The 24,956-nt window shown below is 46.8% G+C and overlaps 1 protein-coding gene across 2 annotated transcripts in view; it reads left to right on the top strand.

The window, feature by feature from the left end:
* The first annotated feature begins 346 nt into the window (after positions 1 to 346).
* The window catches only part of cdh8 (cadherin 8), an 80,583-nt gene continuing 55,973 nt past the window's right edge, over positions 347 to 24,956 (top strand). The window contains exons 1-2 of one of the 2 annotated variants that reach the window (XM_037488740.2): positions 347 to 909; positions 2,682 to 3,239. In XM_037488740.2, coding sequence (XP_037344637.2) covers positions 2,982 to 3,239 — 258 coding nt within the window. In that variant the 5' untranslated portion in view covers positions 347 to 909; positions 2,682 to 2,981. The remainder of the gene's footprint in view (positions 910 to 2,681; positions 3,240 to 24,956) is intronic. The other variant, XM_037488731.2, reaches the window with a different exon arrangement.

Here is a 24,956-nt window from a genome sequence, read left to right as displayed (position 1 = left end):
GTGTTTGTGACAAACACTAGAGGGCTCTCTCTCGTGGATGGCAGCGCTGGGGCCCCCTCTGCTGTCACTCACACACTCACACACTCTCATCCAGCGCCGCGATGACGAGCGTGACCTTTTCACTAACTGTCTTAATAACACCCGTGCAACACTCTCCCTGCTCCCTTGTCTTTTAATAATGCGGGATTTAGTTTTTCATGCTTAGACACGTTCATGTGTCAGGAATGCAAATAAACTAAACCAGTAGCAGTGTCACTTTACACACTCATGGCCAATAGGGCTAGGCGTCCATCTGTGCATCGCTTAAGTGACAGTGTAAATGAGCAGCCTCGGTTTCATTTCACTAATCGCCATGCACCATTCCGCTAATGGCCGAGACAATTGGGGGTCAACTCATGCGTCCAAGCTAGTTAGAAGAATATAGAGGAGGAGAAGAAGGCACTAATGAGAGGGTAGTTACCTGCACACACCTTTTGTAACATCTACGGCTACACAGCATAGCTGGCGGTTGGAGACGGTAACCTTTGCGCGTCGGTGGCTGGGCAGAGCTGCACGCATTCATTTGTGCGCCTGTTGACCCGGCTCCTCATCAACCCAATGAGCGCCGTGAAGGGGAGGCTCTCGTCGCCTCCGCGCGCCTCTCTTCCATCTCCTCCTCACTTTTACAGTCGGCCGGCGAGCCTGTCGGAGCTCTCAACTAGACAACCCCGACACTGTCACTCCGCCTTGACAAACTGCAGGAAGGATTTCTAGCCTCTCCGCGGGTCTTTCGCTTTTTTGTTGCTCGTTTTCCACCCGCCTCTAGTTAAACGCATTGGACTTGCTTTTTTTCATTTTTTTTTTTTTGGTGCCTATTTTCGGAGGAACGGTGAAACGATGCAGCAGCGGGGAAGGATGCAAGTCTCACCGGTAAGTACGCCAGCCACAGCGATGGGCTGAAAACCTAACAGGTATTACTGATGTGCGATTTGGGTTTAACGGGACTTCTCCGAGGCGTCGATGCATTTATTTCCCAGGCACGGAGCAAGTCTGCAAGAAGGTCTGCAACTTGCCAAGCGTTCTTCTTTATTCTCATCCCCCGCTCGCCAGTTAAGAAGTCGCGCACACGCCGCTTCTATGTGGTTTATTTCCCGTTCATCGGACTGCCCGTGCGCTCCGGTGCCCCATTTGATGGTGCACGGTGGAGCGGGCTGATTGGAAGCGATGTCTCCTCAAAGGATCAAACTTCAGACAGTGGGGTGAATTCGGGTGACCGGGGTAGTGCCGCAGACTAGTGCAGTGGCATAAAAGGCAAGTAGTTCGAACTTTGTCGGGTGACGAGACGTTGGGGGGTGGCGGGGGGGGGAACCGATGCATCGCGCCTGCTGATGGAGCACCTTGGACAGCTCCGGCCCCGCCGGGCGCTCGGTTCGCGGCCGAGCTGTCTGGAGCGGCTGCTTTCTGGCGCGAGGCTGTCCGAAGCCCGTGGTCCTGAAAGCGCTGGCTTAGCCGCCCACTACCTGGACCCAAAACGAACAAAAACGATGGGAAAAAGATGTACATATATTATTTTATTAGACTGATATTTTCTCAATAATGGCAATCTTATCCTCCTTTAAAAAAGAGACACGATTCGCCGCTTTCGCTTTTCGGATTAGTTAAACAACGTAACTTCGATCATTCCGCACGTTGTGATATGGCAGCTGGCTTCAGGTGGAAATGCGTGCGTGGAAGCGCGCAGCAAACGGACCACAGCAGTAGTAAAAGTTACCAGAACTAAAACGGAGCATTTCCACCTGCACTAGTTGTAGCTGAGGACAGCTCAAAGCCAACCCTGTGCCTTTTTTCTGATGTGGTTTGGCATTCTGGAGAACAACGAGCACCAGTGTCTTTTACACAGAAGAGACTGAGCCGATTAAACCAAAAGCAAAAACTGTTTTTTAATTGCATGACGACCTTTCTCAATGCACAGGTGTTTTAAGACATTTTATTACAGTCATTTTGTGTTTAAAAGAAGGTGAATGTCAATATTGATTAAAAAATAGGCAGTCCCGCAGTAATATCACACATTTGACTCAACGATTAAACACCTCCTCCAAATACCCTCACAATCATCTCATCTGGATTACTGTTTTATCAGTAAATGTCAGCGGCGTTGACGTTGTAGCGCTCTCCTGCAGCCACTCTCTGTGTCTGGAGCTTTCACTATTGCCCGCATGCACCGGTGTTTGAGGAATCTGATTGCCGCCCATAACGCCATTTCAAACAAAATGTGTTGTGAAAGCATTAATCACAAGGAACACATAATTGCTCAAAATCTTTTCCCGGATAATCCTCAGAAAAACAGATTAAAGCAAGGAAATCTGATGTTGTGGGCTGGATAGCCTCAGAGCACAGACATACCCATTTGTTGTCCGCTTGTAGCGGCAAAATATGACAACAACATTGGAATGAAGGGTCATGTTTACTGAAGAAAGATCAGTTGCAATGCCTAATTGTCCTGTTTTTGAAAGCCTTTTTTTTAACACAAAATGCTTGCATTCAAAACAGTTATTCCTCTCTCTTGCTCAATTTCATCTGATTTGTCAAAATGTCTCCACGCTCTTATTCCTGCCTCCCCTTTTGTCCCCCACCTCCTCCCAACACAACTCCTCACACAACTAAAAGACGGCTAACAATCAACTGTGATTGCTCCCTTTTAGGTCGCCCCCTCGGAATAACAGCCAAAGGGAGGCTGCGCTGCGCTCCTCAAGCCCTCACCAACTGCGATGGAGGCATGCCAAGCCCTGCAAGTGACCTTTATTGCACCATGAATGCAAGCTCCGCCGCTCAAAGAAGACACAAGTAACCTTTTCCTTATTATCGAAGAAGGAGCCGTCGATCTGAAGCGAAAAGCTGGGAACTAGAGGCCAAGACCGAGAGAGCGAGAGAGAGAGAGAGAGAGAGAAGAGTAGAGTCCTATCAAACAAACAAACAAAACAACCCAAACACACAAGGACAGGATGCCAAAGCGGTCCGAGGAGATGCTGGTGGATCTGTGGATGTCCTTCCTACTGGTGTGGATTACGTGTGTTCCATGTGTGTCCATGACTCCCATCGTAGGCCAGTCCAAAAGCACACAAACTGGAGGGTCCGCAGCGGAGGCGAGCGGTCCTGCCGAAGGACAAAGATTACTGAGCCGCGCCAAGAGAGGATGGGTTTGGAATCAAATGTTTGTGCTGGAGGAATTTTCTGGACCCGATCCAATTCTGGTTGGCAGGGTGAGTGCTGCAATTGTCAGCGTTATATTAAGCTCGCTTATCGTGTGGAAACATTAATTCGGCCATTTGAATGCTCTCTCCATTTATTTTTTTTACTTCCCATGGGCAGTGTGAGGGTTTTGGTTGTCGAGGGGGAGCAGAGATATGGGGACAAGAGAGAGGGACCCATCTGAGGGGAGGGAAGGGCTTTTGAAATGCTTTTGGAAATAATTTAACTCTCATCAAATAATGGTGGCAACATATTCAGCTGTGTTGGATGTCCTTGAAATGCAAGAAACTATGAGGCGGTCACACAGAATGTTACTTTTTTTTATTTTCTCAATTTCTGTTCCAAAAAACAAACAGATGCTGTTTAGAATAATTTAAAAAACAAAAATGATATACACATTTTACCATAAATATATCATTCACTGCATACATTTTTTGGGGGGTTAAATTTGATCCGTGCATAACGTAAAAAAGGTCTATTTTAGCTTGTTTTTTTATGTCTTACCATCGCCGCTCTATGATGAGGGTTATCCCCCGGCTAAGGGCCACCTGCTCCCTGGCCTGTATGGAAGAGAAGGGAAAGGCTGCTGGACAGAGCGGCCAAAGCAGCTTGTTCACAGCTCATTGCCGGGACTCACCTGGGGAGAATCAGCCTGGCTGCCACGCTCGCTTCCCTCCTCCGGAATATATATATGGGCCAGCCTCTCTGGCATGGGCAGGCCGTCAAGTATATTTGATCTCGTTTTGTAATAGCTTTTGCAAACAGTGTAGTGGTGTTTAATTGGTGGGCCTTTTGTTTTTCATTAAATAATGTCATTTGGAGTGTATTACGCTCTTATTCTCTTCACCCCCCCCCCCAGACACCTGAAAAGCAAAAAAAATACTCTTGCATGACAACAATAAGTCACCCGGTCAATTTAAATACTTTTTGTTGTGGTTTCGCTTTTCTTCTATTCTTCTATCCCCGTCATATGGCTGCATCAATTAAACATTTGCCACCACGTGGGATTTGCACCTGTTTTCTCTAAACACCATACGAACACAAAAATGCTGTTAAGTGATGCATTAATTTTTCAAGCCAGTCAATTAGGCAGCCTCTGCTGGATTCGACGAGGGCTGTTCATCAGAACGCTGGAACAAACAAGCGCTCACCGGGGCCGCCGTGGCCGAACGCACTAGAGCTTGGGAATTTTAAAAGGTTAGATCTCAGCTGCAGGTTAGATCTTGGGCATCAAAGAATTGAAATCTCAACCTGGTTGTAAATTGATGGATATTTTACTTGAAAAATGTTTCTTGAAAAAGAATAGTAAAGCCAAAGAAGGACATGATGGTGTGATTCATAACTCGGAGCTCACACACTCAGAATATCACAGATTGCGCCGGTGGCCCAAGTGCGAAATGTTCCACGGATTGTCAACCGCGGATTGGAGGCAGCGAATCAACTGTGCATGAAGGATGCTTCCTCTCAAGGCCTCGGCTAATGCTTCGCAGCAAACTTGACTGTTGGACAGGTTAGTCACAGCCAGGTAGGAGCATCTTTCCCGGTGGAAGGACATTCGAGGATCAGGGGACGTGAGGATGAAGAAGAACTCGACATTGCCTTTCGCGAGGCGATGATGATGATGATGGCTTGCGTTCACTGCAAGGTTAAGTGCTCATGACTATGCCTGGCACAGCTGAGATAAGTCCTATGTTAAACCAAGATGCCACTGGATTGCTTTGAGACTCTAAATCACTCTCCCTCCCAGTCCCTTTTCTTTCGCTTAATTAAAAAAAATGAATGAAATGGGTGGGGAGGTGTGATTCAAATTGGTCACACAGCTCTAAATTCCAGGTGCCCTCCCCTACCTATGTAGTTGTGGGCCTATGATCAAGGAAGATTGGACTCTTTCCATCCCATAGTTTTTTGTGGCCGGTGCACTCTGAGCTTTAATTATACAGCGCCGTGCGTTCCCGATCTTCTGCCGGCGAGAAGTGAGAGATAGTGTCAGGAGAGAGGGACGGAGAGAGATTGCAGGATCGATTTTTAACGGCGTGTCATTCTCGTTTGTTCTTTCTCAGCGCAGGCTATTAGCATAAATGCGGGAAAGCAGGGTGGGGATTTAGAGGAGGTTGCGGAAGAGCGAGGAGGACGACGACCACGAGGCGTGACAGCGCCCTTCCCCTTCGCTGTTCTTCTCTGGCGAGTCGTTTCTCTTTACGCGGTGATTCAGTGAGTGGCGTTCTCGTCAGCCCCCGTCGGTCCCGTCGGCGCCGGGGGAGCAGACACGCAGTACCTGTTAAAGGGAAGCAGCGGAGACAGCTGTGAAAAAGCTTGTTGCTCGACTGTGGCCTGAAACGAACATAGCGTTGGAAGGGATTTCGGGATTGCGGGTGGCGCGCCGTAGGGGGCGGTTCTGAAGTAACCTGCCATTAAGTTCAGAACGAGGCAAAGTGAGTGTTGAAGGCGCAAAGTTTTCGCGGCCGCCGACTGACTCGCGTTGGGCCGTTGTCGACGACGAGTGGTAGGTGCCACTTCAGCGCGTAAAGACTCTCATGCGGGCCTTTGGAAGAAGAGCTGAGGGTACTTTAAGAGAAAGCAGCTCTTGATTTACGATCGCACACCCATGACGAAAGATGATAACCCCGTGTTTAAAAATAGAATCCAAATTCTTTTAGCATGCCTGGTCGTTGGAAGCCTATTCAAACGCAATACGAGGTATAGGCCGTGTTTTTGTGCCATTTCTGCCTCTTCAATCAAAGCCGCTTTAATTATTCAAACCTACACATAAGCCGCTCATTTACACCAGGCCATTAAAGGCAAAACATTGCCTCCGAACCAAAAAGACAAACACCGAACAAGTTGCTGTGTTTGCACCAAAGGAGATTGATGGCAGTTTGTGTTGCTTACATAGCAGACGTAACTTTCCTTTCACTTGCCGAGGATCATTTATAATGATAGATTCTAGTCGGCGCAATTGTAGTGCAGATGCGGTAAATTAACTAATCGCTCATCCTATTGTCCTATGCTGTTATCCACCACAGTATGGGACGTGTTTTTTGCACTAAAGAGAAGTAATAATCAACCGTTAACATGTATCTATTCAGGCTGAGCCGCAAGTCAGACGGTGATACAAAAAGGGGGGGAAAAAGGGCTTTGATTATTGATTCAGTAAAGAAAATGGATGTTTGGAAGAAAGGTCATGGCTTTGTCACTGTGAGTGCTGGTGGAAAGAAACACAGGTTTTATTCCTCTAAACAAGCTGTTTGACAGGAATCCCAACAAGATGAGCCACAGTAGTATCAGATTGGTGATAAAAGATGTCTAAAAAGGGTGGGTTTGAGGCAGAGGTGATTTTCTGTAATATAAATAGTGTTCGTTAAGCTCCCCCCTCCAAATTGACGGCCGTTGCCCAGTGATCTGAAAATGACACAAATGTAACCTAAAAGAAGAAGAGTAATATAATATTAACCCACTGGCGGTGTGCATTAGCGTAGCACATGCTTTGGCTGGGGTTGGCTGCGGCAATCGGTGTTGTTGGGTCAATGCTACACAGTGACAGAGCGTGTTTCCAGTCAAAGTGCGCCCATTAATGGACGGAGAATCAAGATTAAGTTAGTCGAGTCATACATTGTCGTAGCTTTTGTTTTTCCTGTTTAAAAAAATACTTATAGGTGGTAACCGTCGCACGCTGGGAGACGTTGGCTCACAGCGGTCCTCAAAGTCGATGCCCTTAATATGTGTTCATTCACTTACTGAATGGTGTATCTGGTTTTGTTCCTTTTGGTTGTTTTCTGCTCTTTGGAATGCTACTACAACATGTGGGGGATGAGTTTCTCTCTATGCCCTCCCTCTTTTTCTCTCCCAGTGTGACTGGGTCGATTATGGCGAGAGTGACTCTTGAGCCTGAGTAAGCCTATCTCCAGTTCCTGAAATAGTGCGGTACAACGTTATTGTCAACATCTAGTGTCTCGCTACGGCAATGCGGTGGGTGCGAGTCAAAGCCGAGGCTGCATTGAATCCTATCGGCAAACCGAAAGTTAATTCCCCTTCTCCCCCCCCCCCGATTAGCGAAGATATCCAACCTCAATCTGCATTCATTCTGGTTCCAAGAGTTGAGCGGATATCTGCCTCTGCCTTTGATTGATGAACGAGGAGTGGAAGTTAATGAGAATATTAGCAGAATTATTGCAGGTGATTGATAGCCATTATGACACATATATTATAAGCATTGGCTCGGATATAATACATTCCAAAATATAGACCTAATTAGACACAGGTTCCTGTGTCATAGTGGGAGCAGAATGGAAAAAAAGAAGCTGTCATTAATTTCAGGAATAGAAAGCCCTGTCGATGTTTGTTGGACTTTCATGCCGTTTGGTTTCTCACACCTACAACAGCTCCAGGAATACGGCTCTGTAATCTCTCTTCAGTCTGCACCACAAAGATCCGTACTGCGCTCCAGTGTAGCAGCGGCTCCTCTCTCTCTCTCGGCGCTTAGATCTCCCTCCCTTCGTCTTGTGTAATTTAGAAAAAAAAAGGGGAAAAAATGATGCTTACATCCCTTTGTCCTCTGCTTCTACCCGCGTTTCTGCTCTCCCCGAGGCTCACCTGTACAGTATATCACTAATGCCGGCAGGGCCATTATATCAATGGGTCCATGGTCACAGTCTCCCTCTTCCTTTCCAATCTCTACCTCTGTCTGTCCCTCCCGGTCAGTAATAAAACACTGGGGCCAGCGGTAGCTCTGATGGAGCTGTGGGATCGCATTAGTGCTGCCCTCCAAGAGCTTGACAGGTTGTCTATGACTGTGTTGCCATCCGGATTCCCATTAACAAGCTGCGTACGTGTGTGTTGTACCACCGTCCGTTGGTTTATTGGAATTATGGACTAAATTTAGATGGAAGGAGTATACCTAAACATGAGGGTTACACTAGTAAACACGCGCTGCAAACATTTGTTTGTCAGCAGAGTCACATCCATGAAAGATGTCTCTGTACATTGCTCTATATGTGTTTACTTGTGACACTGGCATTATTGCTTTTTGTATTGCATCGGTAGTGTGTGGTGTGATCATTTTTTGGAAGCATTGCAAAGTAAGTTGAAATCTGGCAGACCTTACGTTTTTTTTCCCCAAACAGAGCATCTCTCAATGTCCCGCCCCTCTTCTCACATGCACCTAGCGCACCACGCGCAATAGATGTCATACGGTAGAGCATTCCCACAGGGGAGCTGAAATCACGTTTCAGCCGAGTGTATCGTAAGGAGGCACACGCGTCTCGCCCGTGATCCCTGGCAGCTCTCCTGTGTACATGCATCAGCTGCAATTATAATTTAACAGGAAAGCACATCCATCGCCGTGGCTTTACGGAGTCCCCGAGCAAAATAACAAGCTTGCCGCTATCACTCGCATCTGTGGCTCAGCGTGATTAAATCCATGTTGTACAGTGAGGAGCTCGCGTGGGTAGGGGGGGGGGGGGGGGGGGGTGTACTTTCCCGAGCTCCTGCATCATTTTGCTAATTCATGGCAAATGGGCCCTTTACGGCTTCACCTTGGGCCGCGGCGCCGCGATTAGCCCTCTCCCAAGTCAGTGTTTTGTCAGTCAACGGCGTGCAGCGCTTCCGTTGGAAACGCGGGATAAAGCCCCCCCCCTCACCCCGAGCGCCCTTTAAACTGCCTCCCCTCCTCCCCTTCCTCACACTCCCTGGCACACCGGGCTTGGCCTGTGCGGAGGTGGAACGCTTAGCAGGCTAAATTCTCTGGCACTCTGCCCTCAACTTTGCTCTAACTAATTTATAGGAATTAAAGCACTTCACCTCAAAAGCCTGGCCCCTGTGCGCTTTGGCTGAATTAGCCTGGTTCCCTTTCAAAATATTGCCCTGGTTGGATTGCAAGTTTCACCGATTTCAAGATGCATTTTGCAATCTGAGGGGCTTAAGCCACTTTGTCCTTTTGTCTCGTGCCGACATTTAAACAGTTGTTGATTTGCAAGACGAAACGCCGGCCTGTGTGTAATCATATTCAAAACAAGGGGGAGCCGACTACATTAAGTCGCCTGATGTTGGACATTCTGCTTACTTATGAAGCTGCTCCGTGCTTCCCAGTCAAAACAAACGGCCAAGTGTCGGTAACAGTAAATGGGGTTACAAATATATTCAAATCAAAAGATTATGATTATCTGAAACCTGCTAATTGCCCCTTGCCTCTGACATGGTAGCTGCGGGCACGGCGGCGGCGGCGGCAGACTCGGCTCCCGGTGCCAGTGTACTCTTGTGGGCTCAGTGTTTGGCTCCCCTTCTCCGGCGGCTCCTCTCCTATGGATGGTGCCCAGCGTATGTGAAACGCTGCAGGCAGCTTATCCCCGTGCCTCCGCTCCCATACACGTCCCCATCAGCCAAACTGGGACTGCGGGAGTAATCTTGTTAAGAATGGATGTTGTTATTGTGCGACTGAATGTGCATTTTGGCTCCGGCGTTTTGCTGGGAGCCCGTGGGTTTCGGAGGCCGGTAAGACAATGGGGGAGGGCGCGCGCGGGGGTGGATCAGCGGGAGGAGTGAGCGTCTATTTCGGGAACTCGAAAGATGACAGTCCTCAAACCTCTTCCTCTACCTCCTTATTTCCTCCCCCCCCCCCCCCCTCACTCACTCGATAGTCCCGCGACATAATAATAACAACACCAAGCGACCACGGTAAACAGTGGATGTGACATTTACTTGGAGATCGGTGTCTTAACCTATAACAGGTATTAAATATGATGATTATCATCCCTGCTGAGTGGATGGGAGAAGGTTGCTCACCTCAATCATGGAGTTGACAATAAAAAAAAAAAAAAAGACACACACACAAAAATCAATGCTCATCCTTCGCGCTCTTCTCCCATTCAACAAAACCACTCCTGATCCTGGGTGCCAACAGACAGTGGCTTTGACCTTTCTCACAAATGAATTATTTCGAGTTAATGATCCCCTCTGCAGAAAGACCAAAAAAATGAACTAAAATAAAAGCCACAGGAGGAGAGGATGGAACTTAAAAGGGCAGCACACCTCACCCCCCCCCCCCCCCCATTTTCTCACTCTACCTGTGAAGACACCTGTATCCCTCTAATAAAGCCTCATCCTTGTGTTTTTGTCTCCAAGGTACATGTGACATCTAGCCTGAGCCTTACAAATGAACCGACTTTACGAAAAATAATAAAAAAAATACCCTGGATGTAACAAGCAGGTGGCGTGTGTGTGTGTGTGAAAGTGACACTTTATTCTTTTCTTTATTCCTCCAATGTTTGATTAATTCGCTTTTTTTTTTCCCACTTCAGACAAGGGGTGGGTGGGAGGGAAGTGGGTGCAGGAGAGGGGCACATGCATGAAAAATTCAGAACGTTATAATATAAAATCCAGATGAATCATGAATGCTTAATGGGAATCATGGCCGTGCGTGCAGGATGTTAGGACTGTTCTCAAAGAATCCTGGCAAACTTGCGTTCGTCAAGCCAGCGGCCACGTGCGCGAGGGGGTGGGGGGGGGGGGACGCGGTGTGTTACGTCGGCCCGCTCGCCCCCCTCCGTCTCTCTCAATGGCAACGAAGCGAGTGAGTGAGTGAGGCGTTGAGGGACAGTGAATAGAGATGCCAGGAATATGTGAAAAGCTTTCAGGGTGTACGGGGCCGTCTGTTATGGAAGTCTGGCTAATTGCCTTCATCCTGGCTGCAACTGCATGTTGTTGTGCTAGTGGATCGGACACCGATCGTCTATTTGATGAAATATTAACTATATCTTTGCTAACACCCGGTCTTCTTCTATTGTGTTTTAATCACTGAGCTCCAAGAAAAACGTCTGCTATTATGAATAATAGAACATCCAATTAGTGTAACATCATCGCAGATGAATTTGATGAAACACCAGACTGGTGTAATGTTGGAGGAGTACAGCATTTAGTTATCACAGTGTTTGAATGTGATGGGGGGGACTGTGTAGGTGGATTGCGTATGACTCGGTGACACCGTCATTAAAGATTAAAGCTTGTGTACGTTTATCAAGAATTGATGAACTGAACGTTCAAATTAGCAAATTCACCACTTGCAAGTGTCTTTTTGTTGTGCTTTTTATACGAGGATGAAATAATATTTTTTATATATTTATGAAGACATCGCCCCGGGCCCCAGTTCCCATGGCATTAGGAGACTGAAGAATGTTTTCAACATGCGCAAAGCAACACATCCTCATCTTCTCCTGGATGACTTTATGTAGATGCATCTACACATAAATAAAGAAGAACCGCCCGGTTATGTACAGCTTGATAGGGTGTATTGTTTGGTTGTGCAATTGGCAACCTTTGACAGCTTCGAGGTGTTTAACTGGAAGCGTCGTTTAGCAATTTGGCCCTCTTGACTTTTTTTGCCGGTGGCCAGAAGTGACACGAGAGGGCGGAGCTAAGTACAACCGAATGTTCACTCTTCTGCTTTATGGTCTATTTGATGCTAAATGAACCATCATCTGCTAAATGAACATCATGGGGTATTGGGGAATACTTAAAACTAGAGATTGAGACCATAAACTAACCTTTACAACATTTACTGAGGAAATAAATCAAGAGCAAAAGTATGGTAATTTTCATATGTAGTACCGGAAGAATGGAAGTTTATGGTACTTACTCATTAGTTCCACTTTCAGAATGGATTCCTCAGGTTTAATATAAAATATTTAAATAATTCAATCTTAAAATGCATAGTTGACTGACTTTGCCATCTCCTGAGCTTATCCTGCTCTGGGTCACATGGGGCTGGCACTAATCCCAGCATGCACTGGGCATGAGGCAGGGCTACACCCTCGAAGGCTGCATATTTATCACATGGCTGAACACACATTGACACGTTCACACATTACACTCACATTCAAACATAGAGGCAATTTAGAATGTCCACTTCGCCAGTTAACCTATGTGTGGCATCAATGTGCTTCCATTAGTAATTTATGGTGTTTATCCCAACAACAAATGTATTGTAATTCCCCTGTGCAATAAAGAATGCCATTTCAGTATCCAAAAATACAACATTGTCAACAATATTATCCTTTGAGGAAATTCTCTTCAAGTAGCAAGCAGCGTATGAAGACACTTTGATATCTCCCACCAGAACGAGGAGCTGTGTCTTGCAGGGAACCCCCCCCCCACCGGAGTCTCATGAGATGACTGGAGAGGAGAGGAGGAACATGCCAAATGGCACGCTGCCCTTTTCCTGTTGTTCGCCGGGCTCCGTGTGCGCTACGTAGCACGCGCGCTGCCGCTGTTAGCTGACGAAGACGGGAGGGGGGGCGGGGGGGGGGGGTCCAGTGAGGCGGCAACATTTGAATGGTCCCAAAGATCTTTTGAATGCTTTCTCGTCGGGGGAAACAACCGCCTGGGCCGCGTCCAAAGCCAGTGTAGCCTTCCATCTGGTAGGGAGCGGTCACACGGCTCCCCTTGTCACAGGTCCCAAACCCACCCACACCTCATCTCGCTCTGTGCAGCGCTGCCAGTGTTTACAGAAGCCCCCCCCCCCGTGCACGCAGTAGCGTGGGCACATCACCACGGAAGCGCATGCAAACACACCTTGTCCCACTCAGTGGCCAGAAAACACGACGTGACATTATCCTGTTGGTGTGTGTGCGGCAGTCCAAAGGCTAATGTCATATCCGCCTTGATGACCTTTTCTCCGGTGTAGATGCCGTTTTTCATGAATACCTTGCCGATATCCCGGGACGTGTAATTACCTGACTAAAGCAACGGGGCGTCTCTTTATTAGTGTTCTGACAACGTCACCGCCGAGTGCCGTTTAGGTGTGTGTGATTGTGTGAGGCTCTCCTATTGTCCTGTTTGCACAGCTGAGTCCGACTGTACACTTCTCCTCTTAGTAAAGCACATACTGCTGCTCCCAAAACCCCCGCTAAAAGGCAATGCAACATTTGTGTTGCTGCTGTTTAGCTCAACAATAGTCACAATATCCCATTTATTCTCCAGTTGGTCTCCCATCTCGGGGGATTTATGAACGGATCATATGCAGGTACCACGCAGATAAAAGATAGGGCGGAGCGCGTGAACTGAGCAAATATCGTCACCAGATTGTGGGTATTTATCACTGCAGGGACGGAAAATGCATGTCATGGCTGTCTCAGTGCATACGCGTTGGGAATGTGCTCCGCGTTCATCGATAAGGATCACACTCCCCAGGTTTGAATCCGGGGGGGGCGGGATTAGGGCACAGGCTGTGTCACGGTTTGGGCCCTCTGCTTGTCTTATTTTGTAGCTTTCTCGTGTCTCTGGGTGAGCTTCACTTCCTGTCCTGTGATTGCCTGATTGCTTCCACCTGTGTCCAATCACCTGCACCTCCCTTGTGTATTTAAGCCCTGTGTGCCAGTTGTCCTTTGTCGCGTCATTGTCTTGTCAACCGTCCGTTGGAGCACGCCTCTGTCCCTGTTTCTGTGTGTTTAATAAAGAACACTTCTGTTGAGAATCCTGCGCCTGAGTCCTGCCTGCTTCCGCCCGCACCTCCAGCACCGATCCGTGACAGGCTGTTTGGTCTTGGACAGTTTTGCATAAAAATCCCAAGACTCCTGAGTCCAGCGAGCAGAAGTAGCTGAGTTGACTAATTGGGGAGATGCATGCTGGGATGGACACACTATAGCGCTGCATAGTGTCCTTAAGATGCCTTTCACAGTACCGCAATTACAGTGAACTCAGTATGTTGGGTTGTTAATCACGTTTTCTCAGCGGAGGAGAGTAAAGGGCTTTCGTGAGTCATGCGGCAATTGACACGCTGTGCGCCTGCTTTTAAAATCGAGCGCACAGAGAGATGCATGCATGGTGCTTATGAAAGTACGAGCTCCTGCTATCACAGCAGGCGATCGGGCCGCAAAACGTGTCCGTCATCTAACACGGAGGGTGGTCCGCATCGAGAGAAAAGTATCCTGCACAGCTCAAGAGCCGCATTCACGGGCCCTCGCGCATCCAGCGGCGCAAACCGCCAACGCAGCGAAAGCTGAGGGAGTGGGGGGGGGGGGTTTGGGGTTGGGCAGTTACGGAACTTAATTGCTACTAATGGCCATTAGGAGTTTGGTTTTCATCCTCCGGGGGCCGTAGAAAAAGGCCTTTCGTCTTATCAGTTGATTAGAAGCAAGTAGACGGGGCTGGATACTGCATATTAAATAAACAGGCGGTGGGGTAAAAGCCTGATAGATAGAACCCGGGCTTTAGTGGGGGATGAGCTGACAAATGGAAAACTGCTTACAAACCCTAGCTCCACTTGTCAAACATTGGTTAGGTTGTTTTTTTTTTAAAACATCAGTTCGGGGCCTGGACTCTGATGTAAAAAGGCACTTCCGCCTCTCCAGCATCAGCGCTGGCATCCGCCTGTCAAACATGGCAGGAAAGTTGTTGTTTTTTTTTCTCTCCCCCTGCGGATTCATTTGCATTATGCAAATGAACAATTGATATAGATCTTCTCCTCTCCGATGAACATTTTACACAGCAATTTGCCAAGCAAGTAATTACTTATTGATAGAATATTACACAGGAAATTGTTGTGTAAAATTGCAAACCCGCCTCATTCAAATAGCGGCAAAAATAATAATAAGAGGAGCAATGGTGAAATCAGAAATCATTAGTTAAATGGACAATGGAGTTCTGGAGGCACTCATCATAGTTTCTCTTACTACTACCCACCTGTGGTTGCACTCTGGGCCCTCGGCTTTGCATTTTAATTAATTTTGAACATTATCAAGGATACAAATTCACCGTCTCACTCGATTGCACCATGCAATGTATTTGAGCTGCAGGAATATATCAGCAATTATCCGTACGTATGCTGTGTTGTTGTGTTGTGCGGCGATAAAGCTTTTCTTTTTTTCTGACATAGACCTGGTAAAACTGAGCAGTTGGAGAACAAAACAAATTCATTTCTCAAAAAAAAAAATGTATATATATATTTTATTATTATTTACAGTTGTTACCAAAGCAACATGTTCTTATTCTATTCGGATGGATCAAGTTAGTAGTTCTATTTTTAGTGTTTTTTCACAACGTTCAAAATTCACTGTATTGAATTATAAATGTGGCTCGTTCCAAAACATGTATAAATGCAGTGTTGTTTAAAATATATCTATATACAAATATATATTATGGATGTCAAAGTTAAGTTAATTTATGCGACTAATGTGGCCGAGATTCATGCAATAAACTATTTTAACGCAGTTAAGCATCCGGTGTGCCGGAAGTAAACCAAGTTGCAGTCAGTTAGACAGGAGAGAGCGAGACTGTCTTTGCAGAGCTTTTATTGCATGGAAAGCACAAAAAAACAGAGGCCTGTGCAGAGGAATTCCTCCACGTGACAAACAGAAGGGGTAACGTCCCACTCGGTGCTAGGCTAAGCTAGCTCCTGGGCTACTTCCATTTCAACATTTACCCTGCGCGGCACACACACGGTGGAATTTTGCCTTGGACATGATCTAATATCTGTAGTTTTGTGTTTATGATAAAATTAATCACTTAACCAAAGTGTCTAAATACACACATTCCAATACTCAGATTTTTGAAATGAAGAATATTACACGTTTTATCGCAATTAATGAATTTCAAAATGTGTGATTAATTTGAAATATGGTAGGTTCGAGTCAATAAAACCGCTTTAATATTATATGTTGGTCACAGAAATATTAATTTGTAATAATCTATTTCATAATTATCCATAACACACTGTCATGTTATATATATATTTTTTGCATGTTTGCAAAAAAAAGAAAATGTCACGTGCGTTTGCCACGTTGCAGCAAGCCATTCCGATTCTGATATTGAGCATCACCAGAGAATGGCACCTGGAGGAAAAAAAAAAAAGGGGAAAAGAAGAGGAGAGAAAAAAGCCAGTGTGCAGCTGCATTTTCTTCCTCAGTAATCAAATTCCTCAAAAGGGAGTCCATTTTTCTTCATCTCTCCAGGTCCACAGGACCTTTTAAACAAAGCAAAGCAACGAAAGAAGGCGCCATACAACACAATTATAATTCCAATATCGTCTTGTAAAGAAAATGTAAACAGATAGCCTGGCTGCAGAGCTGCCCCCATTTTCCCACAAGACTGGTAATAAAGTAGAAAAGATGTAATACTGGAAGAGGCTTTTTACCCCCTGTCCCTTTCTCCCTCCAGAAATGGAAAAGTGCGGCTCTCTGTGATGACACCGCTGGAAAAAGGGAGGCTCTAAGGTTCACGGGAGATTTGGAGGAGCAACAGAGCAGGGGGTGGATTGTACCACAGGGCCTAATGCGTTTTGGCCCAAAGAACTCTATTAACCAGAGTATTGATACAAATTAATGGCAATGCTGGTGGAACCCCTCTCTTCAGTGTGCGGTGTACGTGTATCGTCTCAGGCGTCATTCAGAAAGCCCCCCGACTCTTACTTCCCCCAACATGAATGGCAGCAAATTGGTCACACATTTTTGTATTTTTAGTGGCGTTCGACTTTTACATTGGCAAGCCTTGAATTCCACTGGCAAGACTTTTTTTGGGGGTCTTTTTCTCCCCTCTTGAATATTCTGTATGTTGTGTACTGTCTTCATGATTTGTTTTATTCTTTTTCCTCCCAGTTTATTCTCCAGTCATTGGACAGCAGAGCAAAAAGCAAAACAACAGTAGGCTGCCTATGATAATTTCCAGTGGCAACCGTCCTAATAATGATTACTAGTGGTAGGAGATACTTGGGCACACATCTTTTGGCGGTATGTGTGTGTGTGTGTGTGCAGGCCAAAATGTTGTACTCAGTCACACCAGTCATTGCTCTTAAAATCGTCCATCATTCATACGACAGAGAGCGTCGTAACAGCTCTATGAAAAGGTCAAAAGTGTCGTTTGTAAAACAGTGCAGATGGATTTCATGCCGTCTCATGTAAAGCATCGTGTTATTGTTTAGCGATCTGGCGGTGACGACCCGTGTCTGCTGTGGGGTTTTTGAGCCGCGTGGGCTGCGTGGCGAGATCTCGTTCTGTGACCTTTTTAGCGATGCGGCACGAATGCAATCTGGCACTCACTTAGCCTGGAAAGAAGAAGAGCCTCCCCGAGCCGGTTAGCGGGATGGATGCGACATGGCCAGCGCGGCGGTTTCCCACCAAGTGCAAATCACAGCGAGGGAGCGAGAGAGAGAGAGAGAGAGCGAGGCAGGGACTTGTGGTCCTCATCCTTGTTGTGTGTGTGTGTGTGAGAGGGAATCACAGTTCGGGCCAAGAAGCACGAAGGCCCGGCAGGCCAGGAAAACGTGGTGGTGGGGGGGGGGAGTGGGGTGGGTGACAGTTTAGTGTGAGAAGGGGAAATGGCATTGCGCTGCTAAAGCTACTCATCCGTCTGCTGTGACACCCAGCGTGCATGGGAGATGTCCCCGGGGACTCGGCGAGGGCGGAGAGGAAGTGTGGTCGTGCGGCGGAGTGGGCGGCAGAGTGGAAGTGTCATCGTACTGTGGAAGTGTCACTCCGTCTCTGCTCGCCGAAAGGCTGTTTTCCACCCTTCGTCCTCGCAAATAGACAATCATTAAAACATCAAGATTCATGCATTGTTTTTTATTAAAAAAGCGTCAAACTCATCGAACCTTCAGCCGAGTTGAGAAAGGGGGAGGTGGGGGGGGCGCCAGCGATTCGCTGCTGTGAGTGAGTAGAGAGCAGCGTTGTCTTTCAATCAGACGACTGACTACGGTGTGTGAATGCTAGTTACCGATGGGGGGGGGGGGTGACGGTGTGTGGTATCTCCTATCATCAGGGCATGAATGGGTGTAAATGGGTTAATGACCAGACTAGAGGAGCACTATTCAAGTACGGCACCGTTTCACCATTCATCATGTTCTTGATAAAAGTGTCACATCATTTCTGAGCGTTTGCAAATAGTTTATGTTGGTTTGGGACGCGATGTATTATTACTTAAATCAACATCTTTGGCACTGGTCGTTGACGATGAAAGAACTTGAGCACAAATGAGTCAAAGATGCCGAGTCTCGGAGCTGTGGGGGTCGAGCACACTGCACCTCCCTTCACACGCCATACGTATAACACTCAGTTGCTTTGAGTTTCTGCAGTTTAATAAATACCTACAGCTCGAACCATCGGTGCGGATTCACACACAACACACAGATGAGTCACTTCATTGATTATTTAAAATCTCTTCTTTTTTTTTTTTCTTCTCTCATGTATATTAAAAAAAACGACATGAAGGGAAGCTTAATTTATTTAACTTCCATGTCCCAACGTTCTCTGCGTCCCAAAACAAATGAGTGGGTCGCGGGCCATTGCATGAAAAAAAAAAAAATATCCCGGGATTTTATTTTGAAAGGACTTTCTCTAATGCAGCGGAGTGTCAGTGTTTTTCCGGCTCGTCCGTCCATGTTTTCAGTCAGCTAGCTAACTTGCGCAACCCCCCCCCCCCCCCTAACCGCCAGCCCGTTGACCTATCGAATTGGGTCGCGGCTCGTCATTAAGGGGTAAAGGTGGGTCCCGGAGCCAGACAAGTTGAGAACCACAGTGTATTTTTTGGTCGCGGCATTTAATTGAGATTCAGATGCCTTCCATTCAAAGAAACACCATATTATATCGCTTTATGTTTTATTTAAGTGAAGGGGTTTTGAGCCCAGATTAGCTTTATGCTCCATGAGGTGTTTGATTATCTCACATTTTCACTCAAAGCAACAGTGCTGATGCAATGGAGTAAAAGGGAAGCGAGTCGCTGGGAGACCGAAAGCAATCCAACAAAACAATTCCACGAAGGCCATCCCGTCTATTTAAGGTAAAAAAAAAATGAAGGATGACTCTCTCTATTGTAAAACCCTTTTGCTAATGAGTTTTTTAGTATATTCATTCATTGGCAGGAGACACTCAGAGAGAAACGAGTGGGATGATGTGCAACAAAGGTCGAAACATCGAACAAAAGAATAGAACTGGGGACATGGTGGTTATGTGGCATTCTAGTTAATAGGCTTGTGGGAAGTCACAGATGGAAGATACTTTTTTTTTTCCCACAAAAAGTATCAGAATATTCTGGCCGTTACATCCGAAAGCATTAGCAAATTACAGTACAGTATGAACGGACAGGGCGGGGTGACCTTGTGCCAGATATGTAAAGATCATGTTGAAAGGACATTCTGTCATTTCATACATCCACAGAATCAAAGAGAAAACACCATCACAATGATCTTTTCTTTGAGGTGTATTGTTTGCACCAGGCCCTTCATTATGCAGGGTCTGAGGGCCTGAAAGTAGAACCAGAGCAACCACCATGTAGCCATAACAACCAGCTAATGCTTTTTTATATTACTGATGTTTTGGAGGAAGTACCTACATCCATTTTATAAGAGCCGTACAATAAAAAATACAGCAAGATGTATTTCGAGGATCAATCGATGCAGAGTGGTCACCGAATTGGAATATTGTTATTAATGCATAGGGTGTGTGTTCGGGTGGAAGAGTTACCTAGATAGGAAACATTTTCTTATTTAAATACCAAGCTTAATGTTGCCAACTATTTTACAATAAAAATAGCTTGAAGCAGTAGCTCCAACTAAATCAAATCGGCAACACTGGCCTATTATGAGCAACGTAGGCAATGAAAACAAAAAGTTTGGAACGAGATCACACACACACACACACACACACTGGTAATTGGAAATACTCAAGTAAAGTGCACACATTCTAAGTAGTGTTCAGGTAAATGCACTCAGTTACATGTGTGTTAATGATCACCTGAAATGTGTAAAAAAAAGTGTTCTCTCGGGAAAATTCTCACTTATACACCATGACATTGCATGACATCCCCATCGCCTCCCGCTTTACCAGCACTGGCAAATTAATGCTGTTATCTTTCAGTATCGAAGCTCCCCTAGTGGGCGACGAGTTGGGAGAGGGAGAAAGACAAAGAGAGACAGAGAGGCCGTTGAGGGGGGGTGATCCAGAGTTGCCCGGTACGGCTCCAGCTTGCTAAGTGCGGTCACAGCGCCTCAGATGCACCGCCGAGGCCTTAATCAAAAGCCCCACACCGTGTGAGTGACAGCATCAAAGTGCATCTGCGTACCAACTTTCCATCTCCCCCCCCGATTAATGTGGATGCAGGAATAGAAACGCACGCTGTGATGATTTCTTACCCCCCCCCCCCTTTTTTTTTCTCTCTCTACTCATCCCTCCCGTAAACAACATGAGCGCTTATTCCATTCGCCTGTTATGTTTGTGTAAATTATTCCCCAACCCTCAGGAGGCCTCAGAGAAGAAGAGGGGGGGGGGGGGGGGGGGGGGGGGGAGGGAATTAAAAAGGGAGAGAAGGAGCTGAGGAGTGGAAATGAGGAAAAAGACAGCGAGATGAATGCTGGAGAGAGAGAGAGAGAAAGCGAGCATTTTAGCACCCTGAGTAACCACCACGTGTGAAAAGAAAATGTTGTGTTGTCAAAGGAAAACATCCTTCCGCCACACGACGTTAGGACCCACAGCGATGGCGGCTGACCGAAGAGACTCCAAACACACCTTTGAAGGACTCTCACCTGCTCGGAGACGTCACCATGGCTTGTGTGTGTGTGTGTGTGTGTGTTTTCGGAGAGGTACGAAGCACAAATAAGCCACCCGCAGAAGGATTATGTGTATGAGCACGCTTAAACTCCATGACGTGCCACTTTCGGATACCATGCCAAACTTTTAACGGGGCTGCATTCACCTCCCCCCCCACCCCCCCCCCCGGAACTATTTGTTAACGTTATGTGATTGGTGTGGTTTTTGCTCCTGCGTCCTTTAGACCTTCCAGTCTCCTTCCGTCCTGCTTCGTCTCAATGTGACTCCTGTGTTTAGCTCTGTTGTGATTAAACGCAAAGACCCGGAGCCCACTGGCACACGCTCTCGCCATCGCACCCGGTAAACAAACCACATTCAATTTCTTTCACTGTCTGACGACAATGACGACCCTGCAGAGGTAGGGGGGGGGGGGCGCCGACTCAAACATTGGTTTTTCCACCAGCTCTTAACAGATTATTCCCCATCCTGTGACCTCCTTTTTTTTTTGTTTGTTTGTTTTTTCATCCAGCCATGCCCACCAGCGCGGGTCAATAGGTTTGGCCACCCCATTTCTGTGTGTAAGCAGTTTTCTGCCAGCATCTGGAGCGACTAAATGGATATTGGAAGCTGTTGCCGGAGCCCGAGAGAATGTTGGACAATGGTTGAGATTGATGAGTGTTTGGGCGCTTTCCCTGTGACCCCGCCGCATCTGGCAGGAACAAAGTCAGGCAGGTGTGACAGCCAGCATCCATCTACCAGTCAGCTGTAATAGGGAGGGGGCCATTCCTACGGGGACACACACACACACACACACGCACGCATGCTAGAGCCTGTGATTTCTACACGTTTTTGCAAGCAAGGATGTGTCAAACACACACACACACAGTGTGGATGTAGTCCAGCATGCACACTCTGCACCGCCTGTCTTTCCAGGAACGAGACGTGGTGCGATGCCAAAATGACTCGAGCCCTCACGTCTTATTATTGGAGACAAAAGACCTTGACGCTCCCCGCTAGTTAGCTGCGGACATGACAACCGTCGCTTCTTCATCTGTTGGCTGAACATGTGACGGATGGCCCGCTTGTTGTCGCTAATACATTTGGGGTTTCAGCTGTGGGAGGAATGGAGCAGCATGCAGCTGTTGTAGCGTTGCACGTAAGTCACACTAGCAACTAAAAGGAGGAGCATTAACTATTTCATAATGTTTATCATTTAGGATCCTCTGCAGGTTTAGAGGTTGAAATCGCAGAAAAGATGAACGGTGTTAGTGGTAATGGTGGCGATTTTATCAGTATAAATGCAGCCTTAGTTTCATTTGTTCCTTTTACAGCATTAGGACAATACAATACACCACATACATACATGTATACATCTGGTTAGTAATAATGCACTAAATACATATCATCTCTCTTCAATACATTTATTTATTAGACTTTTGATACTATATAATTATATATATATATAATTTGAAAGAATATTCCAACTTAAACACATGTTACACATGCCCACAAACATACTAATACATGTGCTGGAAATAACCACGTGAGAGCCGTGTGCCGAAGGAGGAGAAGGGTGACATTTAAGGAGTCTGAATGCAGTCATGCAGGTTTCTCTTTGCAATAAAAGCATCTCTCAGTCGGGTGGTCTATGCCACCATTGTTAGAGTGCCTTCCTGCGTCAAGCCCCAGGGTAGCGCCTGCACTCCCCCCCCCTCTCCACTGGCATGGAAAATCCCCCATGAGCCTCTTCTCTGATGTAAATCACAGGTAGGGGAAATGTGAGCCCGGCAGATGCACCGGCACTGTGCCGTGAAATCTCTGTTGACATTACCGACGGGCAATTCCACAGAAAGACCCAGAGCGGTAGTGGGAGAGGAGGAAGAGAGTGATAAAGAGCGAAAGGGAGAGAGATGTGAGGAGACGCGAGCGTTTCAGAGAGTCACTTTTGACTCAATTTTACTTTTTTTTTTTTTACCGGCTGTCTGGTGTTCCTCTCCAGGGCGCCGGAGTGAGGCGGACAGTTGGCATGTTTACTTTTCTCTGTCTTTTATTGATTGATAGCGAGACTACCCGTTTTTACTGGTCTCGACAAAGCCCTTTTAATTCATCCGTAGGATCTTACAACTTGAATACCCCCCCCCGGGCCTAACCTGTTTTCTTCTTTAGGTAACCTTTTAACAGACAAAAGATTGATTTTTTTTCTGTGGCAGCTTTGTTATCAAGTGAAAAAATCAAGATCATTTGGAAGTAAGTGAAAGGTAACAAGGCAATCAGGGAAATTGGTATGCAAGGCAATTTCCATGCTGGCTTCCCATTTTCTGAGCAGAGAAGGAAGGACTAAATGACACTTTCTAGGTCTACTTCATCTCAAGTTTCCCACCAGGACTTGCAGGCTGCGACGCTGCTTGCCGCCTCCTGTTTTTGTGCTTTTCGGAGAAGTGCAGCGGGGTGTGAAAGCTGACCCATGGCTATGGGACATGATTATGCAAGCGCGACAGGCCTTGGACGTTGCAGGCCACTCCGCGTTGGACGTGGAAGTGAAGGCCCAGAACGGAACACGTCCGACCCTTCAGACACAGCAGAGGCGACTCTGCGTCCGCTTCTCTCCCTCGTCCACTGATTTTCCGCTCCTTTGTTCTCCCTGCCGCCTCCCGCCCCGGCGCTCCAGACTGAGTGGGAGGCGCTCGCAGTGGCATCGTGACACGCAGCCGGGGGAGAGCTTTGTGCCGGGTGGCGGCCGTCCACTCCCAGGTGATCTGACGTCTCAAAGCCACGCGCCGCGTGATTGCACACTCGTTCAGACAAGCATGTTGACGTTGCTTCCCAGCCAAAGGACCTCTCCTGCCCCCCCCCCCCCCCTTCTACCAGTCGGGAAGGCTGCTGCCAAGTGCTTCCGCGAAGAGGATGTCTTAATTGTTTCTGCCAGAGCCATGCTTCTTCTCCATTTTTCTCTTTCCTTCCTAATCCCATGGATGGAGCTGTTATTTGCATGTCTAATGGTTCTTGATATTATAAGGCTTCTGGAGGAAGGGAGGGGCAGGTGATTATTAATACAGCTAATGATGCCCTCATTTTCTTTGCTTTTTGTTCTCATAGGCCGAAGCAAAACGCTGCCTTCCAATACCCGCCTACATCAGAGCTGCATCCTGTCGAGCGACGCTGCGTGTTCTTTTGAATGTGAGCATCCTCACAGCATCACTTTGGACAAAGGATTGTTACTGATGTCAAAATGATGCAGCCTGGATATGATCCCACACGATGAGATCAGAGCCGCTACTCTTTGATGCGTTAGACAAAGAGGTTGTGATCCCCTGTTTGTTTGGCAGCGGTTGGTCTCAACCTGTAATTTGTTGGTGGATCTGACCGCCGTCCTTACATGACGGAGCAGCTGTTGGCATTCAATGGTACGAATGTTTCAGTCATCAAGCGGTTTAGTGCCCATTAACAATTGATGCATCACAGCTCCAGGATGCAGTGTTTTTTTCTGAGAAAGGGCCCACGGTGGAGGCTTTGCCATAAGACAAACAAAAGTGCTTAGCAGAAGCTGTCAGAGCCCATTTTTCAAGTCCCCCATACAGGGAACTTACTGGAAATCTTTTCGACGCCAGCAGTGCATGCCTTTTACAGCTGTGGCAGTTGGAATTGAAACTGGCTATAATTTGCAAGGCTTCTCAGGTTGAGAACAATGACTTTGACAGCTCCAACAGGCACTGGGGAGCACATCTGCATTTACAGGAAAAAGCAGGGCTCCGGCACTTCTTTTCTTCCAATTATGGTAATATTTGCATGTTTATATATGCTCTAAATACAAAACTCCTCCTGAAACCTGCTGATTGCAATACATAACAGAATCAGAATATGAATTTTTTTCTTCACTGTTCCCACTGCGAATGACTGGTTTCCGGGTTGCCCTGTCCCACGTCCAATGCTACCTCCTCCTATCCTCTCCGTGTTTGCTAAGGCCAGTTTTCAAAAGGTGTAAAGTACGTTATTTTTTACTCCTCTATATAGTGTGTACCATCAATCCACATATTGATAAATAATCTGTTGTCCTTTTCAAAGTGCTCCTTTAGGAGCCACGGCAACCGTTTTAAAAGGCTCTCATTGGTTTATTTATGTCCCTACCTTAAGTCAATTAAAAAGAATTCCCCCCTCTTCTAACTAATCTGTTGTGTGACCTCTCGGATACACTGTACTAGCTTTGACTCATTTTCTATTATTTATTTT

The sequence above is a fragment of the Pungitius pungitius genome, chromosome 4 (genome assembly GCF_949316345.1).
Source record: "Pungitius pungitius chromosome 4, fPunPun2.1, whole genome shotgun sequence".
NCBI lineage: Eukaryota > Metazoa > Chordata > Actinopteri > Perciformes > Gasterosteidae > Pungitius > Pungitius pungitius.
Note: the sequence above shows the minus strand (reverse complement) of the source record. Positions and strands in the feature narration are given on the sequence as shown.